Source organism: Lepisma saccharinum, chromosome 6 (assembly GCF_977018435.1).
Source record: "Lepisma saccharinum chromosome 6, izLepSacc3.1, whole genome shotgun sequence".
NCBI lineage: Eukaryota > Metazoa > Arthropoda > Insecta > Zygentoma > Lepismatidae > Lepisma > Lepisma saccharinum.
Window position 1 is genome coordinate 22,012,077 of NC_139234.1, and position 16,751 is coordinate 22,028,827.

At 42.6% G+C, this 16,751-nt stretch overlaps 1 protein-coding gene across 1 annotated transcript in view; it reads left to right on the forward strand.

The window, feature by feature from the left end:
- Window positions 1-878: 878 nt before the first annotated feature.
- The window catches only part of LOC145989267 (beta-mannosidase-like), a 51,858-nt gene continuing 35,985 nt past the window's right edge, over window positions 879-16,751 (forward strand). The window contains exon 1 of the mRNA XM_083124592.1: window positions 879-997. Within this exon, the coding sequence (XP_082980718.1) occupies window positions 892-997 (106 nt within the window). The 5' untranslated portion in view covers window positions 879-891. The remainder of the gene's footprint in view (window positions 998-16,751) is intronic.

A 16,751-nucleotide genomic window follows, 5' to 3' on the forward strand; every position in this document is an offset into this window, starting at 1 on the left:
GACTATACTATGCCTCGAAAAGTACTTAAGCTCATGGAAAGTAAGAGAAAGCGAATATTCTATTTTCTAGTGCAAGAGGTGAGGAAAATGCCATAACTATGGCACAGAAGTTGATGACCTAAAAAAAACGATAAAAAATGACCTGAAGAATAACCGTTAAATTATTAAAAAATGACTTAAAATAATGTTTGTGTTTCAAAAATGTTTGCATGGTTTCTGTATCATGTGTATGGTTTAATCAGAATAACAAACATGCCATTGTAAATTTATGCACTATTGCCCAGCCGAATTTTAAAATCTGCAGTGGAATTAAAATGTATTGCATAATTATTAATGCTGTTATCAGTTGAGCCTTTTTGAGCACTCCGGTGCAATAATTAAATACTTTTAATCCAATGTTGTATTAATTCATACATTAAATGTTTTAAGATCACATTTTGTGTAGTTTTATCTTCGGTTGAAGATGCGTCTCGCTGTCGCGAAAATTTGAACTTTTCCTGTGTTTGGTGAGTGTCTCCTGTTTCCTCTTTTACTTATTATTTAGCCCTTGTGGCCTCCTTCCTTTTATCCAGCTGGATCCTGAGGAAAAACTGGCGCTTGAATTATTTAAACATTTTACTACCCCTGGTCGTAGGCCACAGCATAAGGGGAAAAAATAAAGTTTGTGTAAATCTGTAAGGGTATGCGGGGTCCATCAATTTTTATACTTGAATCGGGAAGAAAGTCTCCCCTTCCCTCTTTCGATTTCGGGAGGCTAATGAGGATGATATAATTTGTTTTCGAGAATAGAAATTGACCTAGAAGAAGCTTATCACCTGCCAGACACTGATAAACACCTATCTGGTAACTCCACTTTGCACGATACTTCTGCATTCAGTTGCTTGGTTTGAAATGGATTCGATAAGGACGCTGTTGCTGCTAGCTCTTTGTCTGACTGCCAAACAGGGAACAGCTGAAGTACTCGTTCAAAGCCTAAATGGAGTTTGGACGATTGAGGGTAAGTGAATGGGTGAGAGAAAGAAGGTAAAGATTCCACATTTTGGTCATTTTGAGCTGAGATAGCCATTTTATTGCTTAAGCTAAGCTTCTTCAACTGACACAGAGAAAGCAAACATTCTCCCTCTCAGATCGTAGTAGTAGTCATAGGAAATATCATTGAGGGGAAGAAGGAACACATTCCTTTGCCTTTTAGCTCTCGGCACCGAAAAGAAGCAGCCAACATTTGAAGTTGCAACTTTAAGTAATGCTGCCCTACGCTGTTTAAGATGAGCACTAAAAACTTGCAGAGAAGTGTTTCAAATTAGCAAGTACAGGCACCTCACAGAAAAAGAAGAAGGAAAAGGATATATATATATATGAAAGCAGTTTATAGACTCCAGTAGGAGAAGTATTCAAGCTCTACAAAGACGGTGAGATTGTGCTTGCAACTACTACTAATGTTTGTGGTGGGAAAGTTCCAACAAACAGTAATAATTAAAAAAAAAATATATAAAACAATTGAGGACGTGGCTAAAATTCTGTATTAAGTACCAGACGACTGCAAACAGTTGCATGAAATCATTTTATAATGGCCTTCATCCATGCAGTCTGCATGTGATGAACATTCTGATAGTGCAGTGCTGTGCAGAGAATACTGTTCAAACTAATGTTCATGTTACAGGTGCACCCGTATTTTAAGAAAATGTTGTGTTACTTAAACTTTATTATCGAAAATTGTTAATGTAAACATTTTAGTTGGTCAGAACACTTATTCATAGTAATGTTATATGAACTAATAACTGGGCTGTAAGATTTAAAAACTGCATTTATTGCTTGCTACGTTCAAGTGAGAACTAAAAGGAAAACATTCCACGATGTTTTTATAATTGTGTCTATTTACGTATGAACAATTTACAAAAAGTATTGCTTTAGAATTATTGTCAGAGCTTTGTATTATATTTTCAGAATAGAAAGTTTTTTTAAAATTTAATACATTATTTTGAGGCCCAGAACTATTTCGTTGATTTCACAAAAAATACACTTTGTGTAATTTTTACACTGTTGCTTCTTTCTCTCACCCATTCAAGTATGGAGCTAGTTTGATTTATTTTGTTTATTTTACCTCCCTTTTCTGCCACTTTTGGCTAATCGCGAAGATGAGGATGAGTGATGATACGATGAAATTAATGAAGGGATACTCACAAAGAACACCAATGCCTAGACCGGGATTCGAACCCGGGATCTTTGGCGTCGTATCGCGCTGTGATAACCACTCTGCCACGGAGGTCGGCATATTGAGTTACTGAAACATGTTTTTTTTAAAGTGCAAATGCAAGCATTGAAAGCAGGAGATGTAAAATAAACGGGGAAGGTAGATACTTTGCATTTTTTTTTCACATTTAACAACTGCCAATTTTTAAGTAAAACCCACTCTCATTACCAGCAATGTATTTACGAAATTACTACTGAGGAGACATTTTTTAAAAGTATAGCCAATTTGTATATAGCTACAGCCTTGTGCCCCACAATTTCATTGCAATTTTGAACTTTCAAACTATGCGCCGTGAAAATTGTTGTTCAAGTTTAATTGCTTTTACACACACTTTGCATTTCGAGAGGGGTGATACAATCTAGCTTGCTATTCGAGGTCCGGTAAACACGATTCTCTCCTCAAACATGGACATTTGGAAGGGGGGTGGGGGGCAACGGGGCTGGCTCGCCCTGAAAAATGAATGTAAACCTGAAATTATATATTTCACGCATATAATTTAATTTCATTTACAGAATTTATGTTAATTACTGTAAGGGCGTTGTAGGAACGTACCTTCAAACTGAAGGGGCCTATTTTGTGAGGGTAACACTATTAATGGGGAAAAATGTGTTCGGACCCCACTTTAAACTGTACATCCAGTTCCGGCTAGCCTAATTGACCATAAAGTGTACATAAAACAAGCTTCACGGATGAAGACAGTTTTTTTAATGGAAAATTAGCTCAGTTATGAAGAGAGCGGACGCTAATATAAACCGTCATGAAAAATGTAAAACAAGTAATGTAGAGCACGTTTCATATTCACACGCTCATATACATACAGAAAAGGTACACGCTCAATATAAAGAATGCAGGAGAAAAATAGTAATCGTAGATCCCATGGATATCCAAATTTGGATACCCAATGGCAGAGGCGTCTCGTGAACGCATACGGTGCATGCTGCGCATGCGTCAATTGTGGGAAAAAGGACAGCTTGCTCTGCAACGACATTTATGAGCATTTCTACGAGTACATTCTAATTTCTTCATATAGGAGAAGTATTTATTTTACACGAGAGCGCTGAACTAAGCTTATACAGAAGGTTGTTTCACGTTGATGGTAACGATTTCGATCACCAGGGAGCAGCACATAGGCACAGCACAGAGCAGCCAGAGCCAGTAGGACGAAAGTACTGTGTGTTGACTTTCAAAAACGATGATTGGTGTGTGAGTGAGAGTTTCTGTGGCACCAAAAATTCCAGTCTTTTGGGAGGGGTGCATCTGTGTCCTTTCCGACGTTGGTTCTAGTTATAGCCAGATAATTAAACAGTGCCACATGAAAGCATTCCGTGTGTCAAAGAAGGGCATCAATGCAGTATTGAATCGCCATAAAGCTTGCACTGTACCTGTTGCTGGAACCAGTCAAAGTGGGCCTCGGACATATCATAAGCCCAAGCGTTCCTCCGATGTTGTGCGGAAAGTGAGATCCTTGGTGCGATGTGAAAACCCTGCAACGCAAAGAGTGATTGCACAGGCAGTGCAATGTTTACCTGTAACTGTGAATCGCATCATAGCCCAAGATTTATAACTTGTGCGGAAGCGCAATGCTCAAGTTCATAAGTTGCGTGGCTCACATGTCCAAGAGAGGAAGGCCAACAGTCGGAAGCTCTACGAACGCCATCTGGCAGGGGACCACTGGAAGTATGTGGTGTCCCTGGATGAAGCATGGGTGTATCTGTCTGGATGTGGGAAAAAGGGGCCATCTACTACCGTCCACGTGATGCAAGAGGTCGATCTGAGTGGGTACGTGAATGTGCTGAAAGTTTTCCACTCCGGTTTATGGTTGTTAGTGGTTACTGCCATAACAGCAAACTTCCACTGCGCAGAGTGGAAAAAAGGCTAAAATAAATGCAGCCTATTACCAGACGAATATTTTGGAGCCACTTTACAGACATGATATTCCTTCTCTCTATGGCAGCGACACATCTCGTGTTGTCATCTACCAGGACAATGCTTCCAGTCATACGGCAAAGTCCACGCAGGCATACATGGATCGGATGGCACGTGAAACGGGCATTCATGCAATCCCCTTTACAGACATCCCTGTGAAATCCCCCGATGCCTCTTCAATGGATTTTGGTTGGTTTCCGTTGTTGAAACGAGCCTTGGGAAGCAGACGGCCCCACAGAATTGATGGTCTTTGGAAAGCTTGTCAGGAGGAATATGATCGTTTGGACCAACGTGTTCTTCAACACAGTCTCCTTCAATGGAAACTCCGCTGGAGGGCCATTGCTGCAAGACAGGGGTATCACGTGGAGCAACACCGCTCCTGATGTCACGGTTTTTCTTAAGGTGAGGTGGGTTCTAACTTTGTTACCATGGACGTGAAACGACCTTCTGTATTACATTTCTTGGATCTCAAGTGAAAGAAAGTAATATTTCTTTTCCCACAATTGATGCATGCGTCACTTCAGATCCAAGAAATGTAATATAAGCTTAGTTCAGCGCTCTCGTGTAAAATAAATACTTCTCCTATATGAAGAAATTAGAATGTGGAAATGCTCATGAATGTCATCGCAGAGCAAGCAGTCCTTTTTCCCACAATTCCCGCATGCGTTCACGAGACGCCTGACCAATGGATATCCAAAGTATGTTCAGAAATGGATATCTTAAACTATATCTAAGATGGGTTGTGGATAACCAATAGATGTCTCTTGCAACTGAACGCGGTTCGCATTGTTTCTTTCATATTACAAATTCTATGAAGAAATTTTGGGGAATAAAAAACTATATAAATGCATGAAGTGCAAAAGAGAATTGACATAATCTTCCCCAATCTAGTGTCTGATCGAAATTGCCTGAATTATTCAAGATACATAGAAAACGTACAAAAACTATCACGAAACAGTTTTTGATCCAATAATTAGTTGATATCACATTCTCGGGTTCCTCAGTACATGTCGGCGATCTATCTATGGTCGTCAGTTTGTAATCATAATGTTCGGTTAACAGTAAGTAAGGGAGAGATTATTTTTAACTTGTGAATTGTGATTACTTGCATTATTTTTTGATTAAGATTGTTTGATTGTAATTACTGCTTAGAACAATCAGCACTTTATATAGCTTATTTAAGATAATGAGGAACGTCGGTATTTGAAGGTAGTTTGAACAAAATTTTACACGTGAACGATAGCCAACTGTATAACTCCAGCTGATACGATCATAAGATACACATTTCATACCTTACGCAATAAAAATCAGTTGACGACAAGCAACATAGAATGAAGAAAAATAAGATAAGCACAGTGGTTTATTTTGATTTTCTTGATCGCTGTCCATTATATTTGACAAATATGGGAGATAACGTTATCTCAACCTAAGATTCAACCTAGATGGATGACTTGTTTATTGACGACTCTCCTTAATCAGATATAATCTTGATTTTCTGTTCAGTGTCAAGTATATTGTCTTATTTCTTATCACTGGGAGAAACTTTTCCACAATTTATTCTCCTCATCAAGATTAGAACTATTAGTCGGTCATGTTAGGAATAAAATTCATCACGTGATATATATTATGTTAGTAACAAGGGCCAAAATTGAGAATGACGTGTTTTTACTTATTTTATGGCACTTTCCTGCCTATGTAGGTTGTACAGTCACGGACACTTCTGGGTTGTAACGATCCCATTAAAAGTCAGTGCGATTGTTGGAACCCATAAGTGTGCGTGACTGCACGTTACGATGAATGTGACGGAGATGCATTAATACCAGTGTTTGTGAAATTTCGGCCCCCCAAGTCCCTTGTTTTAATCCGGCCCTCTGGATTAATTCATACTTTAATCCCTCAAATCTCTCCTTTCACCTCACCCTGGGTGCCAAGCGAGCAGATTATATTTGCGCCGGAATTACGAAAGGGAGGTTTCACATAACAATTTACATTTTTTAGTCTCTGGTTCGTTTACACATGTACAGCAAGTGAATAAACAACTGGTTTTAAATGGACAGTACCGTAGTTCTTGGAATCACAACATTTCTAGTAGGATATATTGGATTATTATACTTTGTTATATATATATACATATTTACACACTGCTTCCATGTGTGCATTTACATAATCAACCAATTAATTCAACAGAATTGCGCACCTATGGCATAACCATCGGCACTTCCTTTACCACAGAGTTAGCATAACTGTGACAATTACTTTTGTCACCAGTCTTTTTGTAGTATGTGAGTGTATTTTAGAATTTCGTAAATACTCTTAACAACTTTCTGTAGCCAGTTCTGCTTTTTGGCTTTTCTTGGATTTTCGGTTCTAGACGGCGAGGGTAGGAAAACAATAGCGACTTGTGGAATTTTTGCCACTAAGGGTGACTTTTACTTGTCCAGCAATGGAAAAAACGTCCGAGCTGCCGACCGAGGGGGAGTTCTTTCGCGACACGTGTGAGGGCTGCTCTGTTTTTTTTCTTCACCCCCAAACCTCCCAAGTAGACAACGAGCCTGGAAGAAGGACCACCGTCCAGCATTTTTTCTAAGCTAACGAACTGCGAGGCGGTTGATTTTTGAAGTTTCAAGTTTTCCTTAAATACCCCTGGACTCCAGAGGACTGACACAGTTTAGCGCCATATTCAGACCAAACACCATCTCCGCGTCACTTTGCGCGAGATACGGAACTTTGCTTTGTTTTAACTTTTCGACCGCGTCGTGTTAATTGTCGTGAGTGTGTGATCACAGTGACAGTGCCAGGAATTGAGGCCGTGTTAATTACGTGTTTCACGTGCTCCAGGTGTTTTTCCCTTTTTTGTAAGGAGGGACATTGAATAAATATGGGCGGCTGAGAAAGCTACGAGAGGGACGGGACCTTCGGGTTTCCGATTACTGCTGCCAAGAAGCCAAGAGAAGAAGCCACGACGCCTTGCTTAAGTATACGACGCCTTAAGTCAAGAGACCAGCACCACGACGCTTGCATAACGATGTCTGAGATGAAAGCCACGCCGCAGCGACAACTCGCATTGCCGACCCAGATGAGAGACGAAAGTACCACAACGGTGAGACGGATGTTACGCCGAGAAAAGAAGAAGAGATAGAGAAAAGAGAGGGATGAAACGACGTCCGCCCTTAGACGACCCGACGCCCTGCGTATCCCCGAACGGCCATTGGAAGCCACGATCGGATGCAACGCCCCGAGCAGACAGATGGAAGCGAGGTGTTTTTCCGCCCATCTTCGTCGCCGCGATGAAAAAAAAAAGGGAAGAAAAATGAATGTTACGTCTAAGTCGAAGAGACAGTTTTTGCCCGCCAGGAGGACAGACTGGCATAGCCACGAGTATCGTCGGGACGCCGCAACGAGGACCACGCCGCCATTGAGTCGGTATAGTATCCTCCAGTTATTTCTTTATGTGTGAGAGTGAACATTTGTCCACCTACGTCGTCACTGGTTCGTCTTAACACAAAGCGAGATGAAATCGAACAATGTTGCCTGCAATTATTAATTATTTTGGCCAATCAAATCGAAAGTACTATAAATCTTCAAAAATTAAGAACCTATTTCGCTCACCCTTCGAAGTTCTATAAATGTAAAAGACCTACTATTTGTTATTGTTTTCCTATTCTCGCGCCGAGTATTTATATAATTAATTATTTGACTTTTACCGTGCTCTTTGATATGTATAGGTATTAGAAAAACTAGGTACTAAATAGTATAGCTGAGTTAATCATTTTGAATATATCCTAGTTTATATTACAGTCGTTTGTATTACCAGCACTCGTGTACTTGTAATCAAGTTTGTTTCCTCTTGTCACTCATTTAGTCTATGCTTATTATTTTTGCATAGTAGTGCCTCTACAAGTGTAATGTCAATTATTATTCACTTTTGGTAACTATGACGCCTAGCTAATCGCGTCTCATATGTGACAGAGCGCTAGCCGCGCTTATTTACATTGAAAGCAAGCCTAAGGGGCTAATGGAAATCTCAAATTTGAAGGTACACGGGAAATAAACCAAAGAGGCGGTTAGATATTTTATCATGTAATGCTATATTGTGTCCACCCCTGCAGTGTGTGTGTGTGAGTGCATGATAGAATGAGAGTGAGGGGACATGTAATGGTTACATTATCATTGTTGTGTTTATTTTTACCGAATACACGTATATATATATTCGTTATCCTACAGGTGTTCTTGATTCATTTATATGTATGTATAGATGTATATCCTCGTATGGTCGATATTTTTGGTTTCAGTCCTGAGTTTGAAGCTGTAAAGCTTGTCTCCATTGACCAGAAGATTTATAGTTTTCTATTATTACAACAATTATTATTATTATTGCTATAAATGAATAACAGCACCACTTTATGCACGACGTGGCTTACCGCCGGAGGTGTTAATAACCGACCCGGTGACATGAACCTGGACTTAAACCGTTAGCTGGTGGTAGGAATCGTGTTTCCTTAACCGGAGACGCGAACCAAGGACCGACGACCGTCCAATCGGGCGGCCGCGGAACCCTGAACCTACGGACTAGCGGTAGAGTTGTTTGGCACCTCGAACTGGGGACTTCGGTCTTCCGGACGAGTGGTCAAACCCGTTACAATTTGGCATCCCGAACAGGGACCGGTCTTCTTTTTCGCCTTCGTCGGGAGTGTAATGGTAGTAGTTTTAAAAGTGCATAATATTTTTTTGAGTAAGCGTTGAAATGTTTTTATACGTATTCTGCTATGTTTATTGATATCCATATTTAGTATTCGGTGTTTATGTTATCTCGGCGCGAATTTGATTAACGTAAAGGGCAATTATGTAGGCAAACATCGGCAAGGGCGATATTTCAAGGAAGTATGTTATACAGATTTAGTGGCAATTTTTTGTGTGTGCGTCGTTTTTATTTTCACTAGGCTTCTACATGGTAGCAGGAAAGGACCCGTCGTGCCCTCCTCTCTGCATTTTTGATAGGTTATTGTTTGTATTGTTTTTCTGTAGTACGTTATATATTTTTGAAGTGCAGACTTATTTTCCGACGACCTCAGGACGTAGTGAGTGTTTTTAAAAAATCTAATGAAATTGAGAAGTGAGAAAATTATTTATCGAAAGATGAGCGAAGCACGAAATTGTGTAGTTTGCGGGATGGAAATCCCATTAGGTGAAATGGACCCGTCGAACGAAGCGCAGCCGCGCTGTAGTATTTGTGTTATTTCGTCAGGGATGCAAGGACACGGGGGCTTAGTGGTAAATACTGAATCCACGCCACCTATTGAAGACCTGAATCAGCTGACCCCTTCCCCCCCGGAAGAAGTCGCTCCGATGGGAAAAACAGATGATGCATTGAATAATGGCGCCGGCACCAACGACAGGATGTTCGAGATGATAAGACAGCTGATCCGGGCGGAGCACGCAGAAACACAAAAGCGAATCGATCAACTTGAGACCCGATTCCAGGAAGTGGTGCGTATTTCGGTGGAACAAATGACTGAACGTTTTTCCACGCGTTTGCAAGTTACTGAGCAGAAACTCACCGCGGAAATCGCTCGCTTGGATTCCCGTGTTGATGACCAGGACCAGCAGTTGGCAACACTGTCGCGACGGACAGACCACACGGAAGAGAAACTGGCACTTATGAGAAAATCCTCGGCCCAGCTTGAGGCGAGCTGTCACCAAAACTCTGAAGGTCTGAGAGAGCGGGTGACGAGAACAATAGGCGAGGTTGAGGACCATTCGCAAAGGATACAGGCCTTGGAAAAAAGAATGGACAGTTTGGACTTTTCTCACCCTCAGCGACGAGAAACGCCCGCGGCTACGAGGACAAACCCAGGTACTTCGGCCACCAGCAATAATGAGGAGCCTGTCAATGAGCCAGCGATAAATGAGAGTTTCCCCGGTTTACCCACTCGACCAGCGACCACCAGCTGCGAAGGTCATTATTCGCCACCCACAATTGCGAGGCGAGCAATTTTTCCACTTGAATACAAGAACCATTTCAAAAGATTCAACGGGGCTGATCGGGTTTTACCGTCTGCATTTTTGGAACGGTTTGAAACTACCTCGGAGGAGCTGTCCTTAGGGAATAATGAAAAGATCCTGGTTTTGCGAGGCTTGATGGAAGATCGGGCGAAAAATTGGTTTCAAACGAATGAAGGGCATTTCACATCTTATGAAGCTTTCCGGGAGATGTTCCTAGGGCACTTTCAGCGGCCGATCCAAGTAGAACGCATGTTAATGTTACTGCGCAATGAACGTTACAGCCGAAACCCGGGCGTTACGTACGCGCAATATTTCTGGAAAAAATATAATGAATTCAAGGCACTGCAGCCTCAAATGACGGCTCCAGAAATAATCGCGGCGCTGATATATCATTTTCCTCAAGATGTCCGGCGTCACCTTAATGGCAGTTGCGTGTTCGACCCCGACTCGATGTCGCTGACGCTGGAGAACCTGTACCAGTGCTCAGAAGAAGAAGAACGCGACAGGGCAGAGCGCTGGAATAAGCGTCCCAGAGGAGAAGATGATCGTCACGGCCGGAACCGACCCCAGCGAGTTCAGATGGTTCAGCGAGGACAGCACCACGATCCACGCGCCAATGATCAAAACTTTCACCCCTCACCACCTTCGCCACAGAGAGAACAGCGGCAGTACCAGAGAGGCAGACGTGGAGGAGGAAATATGCGTCGACCGCCGCACGGCACAGTGCAGGGCAACCGCGACGATAAGTTTCAACTAGGTCAGATACGTGATGGGTATTACCGACCCCACGGTCGATCAAGGAGCCCGCGGTCGGACCGAGGAACTGAAGAGCGAAATCAGGTGCAAACAAGAAGTGACTCTCCAACACCTGGCGTCTCCGGACTTCAGCGTTCGGGAAACCGCTCTTAGAGATTTGAAGTTTATGTTAATGGACTAGTTATATTTTTATATTTTTTCTCTTGTGTCATTATTGATTTTTATATGAGTATATTCCAATGTATTATCTTTTTACGTCCTTTAAGGATTGTTTTATTGTGTATTTACTCATAAAAGCATTTTTCAAGTATAGATTCGATTTATATACAGGGTGTTTTCAAAAAAAAGTGTTCATATACAGGGTGTTTTTAAAAAAATATGTAACCTTAAAAAATCTCCCCAGCCGAGAGCGATTTTTAAAGCCTACAATTTTTTTTTGAAGTTAGGGGGGGCGAGATGTGACAATTACTTTTGTCACCAGTCTTTTTGTAGTATGTGAGTGTATTTTAGAATTTCGTAAATACTCTTAACAACTTTCTGTAGCCAGTTCTGCTTTTTGGCTTTTCTTGGATTTTCGGTTCTAGACGGCGAGGGTAGGAAAACAATAGCGACTTGTGGAATTTTTGCCACTAAGGGTGACTTTTACTTGTCCAGCAATGGAAAAAACGTCCGAGCTGCCGACCGAGGGGGAGTTCTTTCGCGACACGTGTGAGGGCTGCTCTGTTTTTTTTCTTCACCCCCAAACCTCCCAAGTAGACAACGAGCCCGGAAGAAGGACCACCGTCCAGCATTTTTTCTAAGCTAACGAACTGCGAGGCGGTTGATTTTTGAAGTTTCAAGTTTTCCTTAAATACCCCTGGACTCCAGAGGACTGACACAGTTTAGCGCCATATTCAGACCAAACACCATCTCCGCGTCACTTTGCGCGAGATACGGAACTTTGCTTTGTTTTAACTTTTCGACCGCGTCGTGTTAATTGTCGTGAGTGTGTGATCACAGTGACAGTGCCAGGAATTGAGGCCGTGTTAATTACGTGTTTCACGTGCTCCAGGTGTTTTTCCCTTTTTTGTAAGGAGGGACATTGAATAAATATGGGCGGCTGAGAAAGCTACGAGAGGGACGGGACCTTCGGGTTTCCGATTACTGCTGCCAAGAAGCCAAGAGAAGAAGCCACGACGCCTTGCTTAAGTATACGACGCCTTAAGTCAAGAGACCAGCACCACGACGCTTGCATAACGATGTCTGAGATGAAAGCCACGCCGCAGCGACAACTCGCATTGCCGACCCAGATGAGAGACGAAAGTACCACAACGGTGAGACGGATGTTACGCCGAGAAAAGAAGAAGAGATAGAGAAAAGAGAGGGATGAAACGACGTCCGCCCTTAGACGACCCGACGCCCTGCGTATCCCCGAACGGCCATTGGAAGCCACGATCGGATGCAACGCCCCGAGCAGACAGATGGAAGCGAGGTGTTTTTCCGCCCATCTTCGTCGCCGCGATGGAAAAAAAAGGGAAGAAAAATGAATGTTACGTCTAAGTCGAAGAGACAGTTTTTGCCCGCCAGGAGGACAGACTGGCATAGCCACGAGTATCGTCGGGACGCCGCAACGAGGACCACGCCGCCATTGAGTCGGTATAGTATCCTCCAGTTATTTCTTTATGTGTGAGAGTGAACATTTGTCCACCTACGTCGTCACTGGTTCGTCTTAACACAAAGCGAGATGAAATCGAACAATGTTGCCTGCAATTATTAATTATTTTGGCCAATCAAATCAAAAGTACTATAAATCTTCAAAAATTAAGAACCTATTTCGCTCACCCTTCGAAGTTCTATAAATGTAAAAGACCTACTATTTGTTATTGTTTTCCTATTCTCGCGCCGAGTATTTATATAATTAATTATTTGACATTTACCGTGCTCTTTGATATATATAGGTATTAGAAAAACTAGGTACTAAATAGTATAGCTGAGTTAATCATTTTGAATATATCCTAGTTTATATTACAGTCGTTTGTATTACCAGCACTCGTGTACTTGTAATCAAGTTTGTTTCCTCTTGTCACTCATTTAGTCTATGCTTATTATTTTTGCATAGTAGTGCCTCTACAAGTGTAATGTCAATTATTATTCACTTTTGGTAACTATGACGCCTAGCTAATCGCGTCTCATATGTGACAGAGCGCTAGCCGCGCTTATTTACATTGAAAGCAAGCCTAAGGGGCTAATGGAAATCTCAAATTTGAAGGTACACGGGAAATAAACCAAAGAGGCGGTTAGATATTTTATCATGTAATGCTATATTGTGTCCACCCCTGCAGTGTGTGTGTGTGAGTGCATGATAGAATGAGAGTGAGGGGACATGTAATGGTTACATTATCATTGTTGTGTTTATTTTTACCGAATACACGTATATATATATTCGTTATCCTACAGGTGTTCTTGATTCATTTATATGTATGTATAGATGTATATCCTCGTATGGTCGATATTTTTGGTTTCAGTCCTGAGTTTGAAGCTGTAAAGCTTGTCTCCATTGACCAGAAGATTTATAGTTTTCTATTATTACAACAATTATTATTATTATTGCTATAAATGAATAACAGCACCACTTTATGCACGACGTGGCTTACCGCCGGAGGTGTTAATAACCGACCCGGTGACATGAACCTGGACTTAAACCGTTAGCTGGTGGTAGGAATCGTGTTTCCTTAACCGGAGACGCGAACCAAGGACCGACGACCGTCCAATCGGGCGGCCGCGGAACCCTGAACCTACGGACTAGCGGTAGAGTTGTTTGGCACCTCGAACTGGGGACTTCGGTCTTCCGGACGAGTGGTCAAACCCGTTACAATTTGGCATCCCGAACAGGGACCGGTCTTCTTTTTCGCCTTCGTCGGGAGTGTAATGGTAGTAGTTTTAAAAGTGCATAATATTTTTTTGAGTAAGCGTTGAAATGTTTTTATACGTATTCTGCTATGTTTATTGATATCCATATTTAGTATTCGGTGTTTATGTTATCTCGGCGCGAATTTGATTAACGTAAAGGGCAATTATGTAGGCAAACATCGGCAAGGGCGATATTTCAAGGAAGTATGTTATACAGATTTAGTGGCAATTTTTTGTGTGTGCGTCGTTTTTATTTTCACTAGGCTTCTACATGGTAGCAGGAAAGGACCCGTCGTGCCCTCCTCTCTGCATTTTTGATAGGTTATTGTTTGTATTGTTTTTCTGTAGTACGTTATATATTTTTGAAGTGCAGACTTATTTTCCGACGACCTCAGGACGTAGTGAGTGTTTTTAAAAAATCTAATGAAATTGAGAAGTGAGAAAATTATTTATCGAAAGATGAGCGAAGCACGAAATTGTGTAGTTTGCGGGATGGAAATCCCATTAGGTGAAATGGACCCGTCGAACGAAGCGCAGCCGCGCTGTAGTATTTGTGTTATTTCGTCAGGGATGCAAGGACACGGGGGCTTAGTGGTAAATACTGAATCCACGCCACCTATTGAAGACCTGAATCAGCTGACCCCTTCCCCCCCGGAAGAAGTCGCTCCGATGGGAAAAACAGATGATGCATTGAATAATGGCGCCGGCACCAACGACAGGATGTTCGAGATGATAAGACAGCTGATCCGGGCGGAGCACGCAGAAACACAAAAGCGAATCGATCAACTTGAGACCCGATTCCAGGAAGTGGTGCGTATTTCGGTGGAACAAATGACTGAACGTTTTTCCACGCGTTTGCAAGTTACTGAGCAGAAACTCACCGCGGAAATCGCTCGCTTGGATTCCCGTGTTGATGACCAGGACCAGCAGTTGGCAACACTGTCGCGACGGACAGACCACACGGAAGAGAAACTGGCACTTATGAGAAAATCCTCGGCCCAGCTTGAGGCGAGCTGTCACCAAAACTCTGAAGGTCTGAGAGAGCGGGTGACGAGAACAATAGGCGAGGTTGAGGACCATTCGCAAAGGATACAGGCCTTGGAAAAAAGAATGGACAGTTTGGACTTTTCTCACCCTCAGCGACGAGAAACGCCCGCGGCTACGAGGACAAACCCAGGTACTTCGGCCACCAGCAATAATGAGGAGCCTGTCAATGAGCCAGCGATAAATGAGAGTTTCCCCGGTTTACCCACTCGACCAGCGACCACCAGCTGCGAAGGTCATTATTCGCCACCCACAATTGCGAGGCGAGCAATTTTTCCACTTGAATACAAGAACCATTTCAAAAGATTCAACGGGGCTGATCGGGTTTTACCGTCTGCATTTTTGGAACGGTTTGAAACTACCTCGGAGGAGCTGTCCTTAGGGAATAATGAAAAGATCCTGGTTTTGCGAGGCTTGATGGAAGATCGGGCGAAAAATTGGTTTCAAACGAATGAAGGGCATTTCACATCTTATGAAGCTTTCCGGGAGATGTTCCTAGGGCACTTTCAGCGGCCGATCCAAGTAGAACGCATGTTAATGTTACTGCGCAATGAACGTTACAGCCGAAACCCGGGCGTTACGTACGCGCAATATTTCTGGAAAAAATATAATGAATTCAAGGCACTGCAGCCTCAAATGACGGCTCCAGAAATAATCGCGGCGCTGATATATCATTTTCCTCAAGATGTCCGGCGTCACCTTAATGGCAGTTGCGTGTTCGACCCCGACTCGATGTCGCTGACGCTGGAGAACCTGTACCAGTGCTCAGAAGAAGAAGAACGCGACAGGGCAGAGCGCTGGAATAAGCGTCCCAGAGGAGAAGATGATCGTCACGGCCGGAACCGACCCCAGCGAGTTCAGATGGTTCAGCGAGGACAGCACCACGATCCACGCGCCAATGATCAAAACTTTCACCCCTCACCACCTTCGCCACAGAGAGAACAGCGGCAGTACCAGAGAGGCAGACGTGGAGGAGGAAATATGCGTCGACCGCCGCACGGCACAGTGCAGGGCAACCGCGACGATAAGTTTCAACTAGGTCAGATACGTGATGGGTATTACCGACCCCACGGTCGATCAAGGAGCCCGCGGTCGGACCGAGGAACTGAAGAGCGAAATCAGGTGCAAACAAGAAGTGACTCTCCAACACCTGGCGTCTCCGGACTTCAGCGTTCGGGAAACCGCTCTTAGAGATTTGAAGTTTATGTTAATGGACTAGTTATATTTTTATATTTTTTCTCTTGTGTCATTATTGATTTTTATATGAGTATATTCCAATGTATTATCTTTTTACGTCCTTTAAGGATTGTTTTATTGTGTATTTACTCATAAAAGCATTTTTCAAGTATAGATTCGATTTATATACAGGGTGTTTTCAAAAAAAAGTGTTCATATACAGGGTGTTTTTAAAAAAATATGTAACCTTAAAAAATCTCCCCAGCCGAGAGCGATTTTTAAAGCCTACAATTTTTTTTTGAAGTTAGGGGGGGCGAGATGTGACAATTACTTTTGTCACCAGTCTTTTTGTAGTATGTGAGTGTATTTTAGAATTTCGTAAATACTCTTAACAACTTTCTGTAGCCAGTTCTGCTTTTTGGCTTTTCTTGGATTTTCGGTTCTAGACGGCGAGGGTAGGAAAACAATAGCGACTTGTGGAATTTTTGCCACTAAGGGTGACTTTTACTTGTCCAGCAATGGAAAAAACGTCCGAGCTGCCGACCGAGGGGGAGTTCTTTCGCGACACGTGTGAGGGCTGCTCTGTTTTTTTTCTTCACCCCCAAACCTCCCAAGTAGACAACGAGCCCGGAAGAAGGACCACCGTCCAGCATTTTTTCTAAGCTAACGAACTGCGAGGCGGTTGATTTTTGAAGTTTCAAGTTTT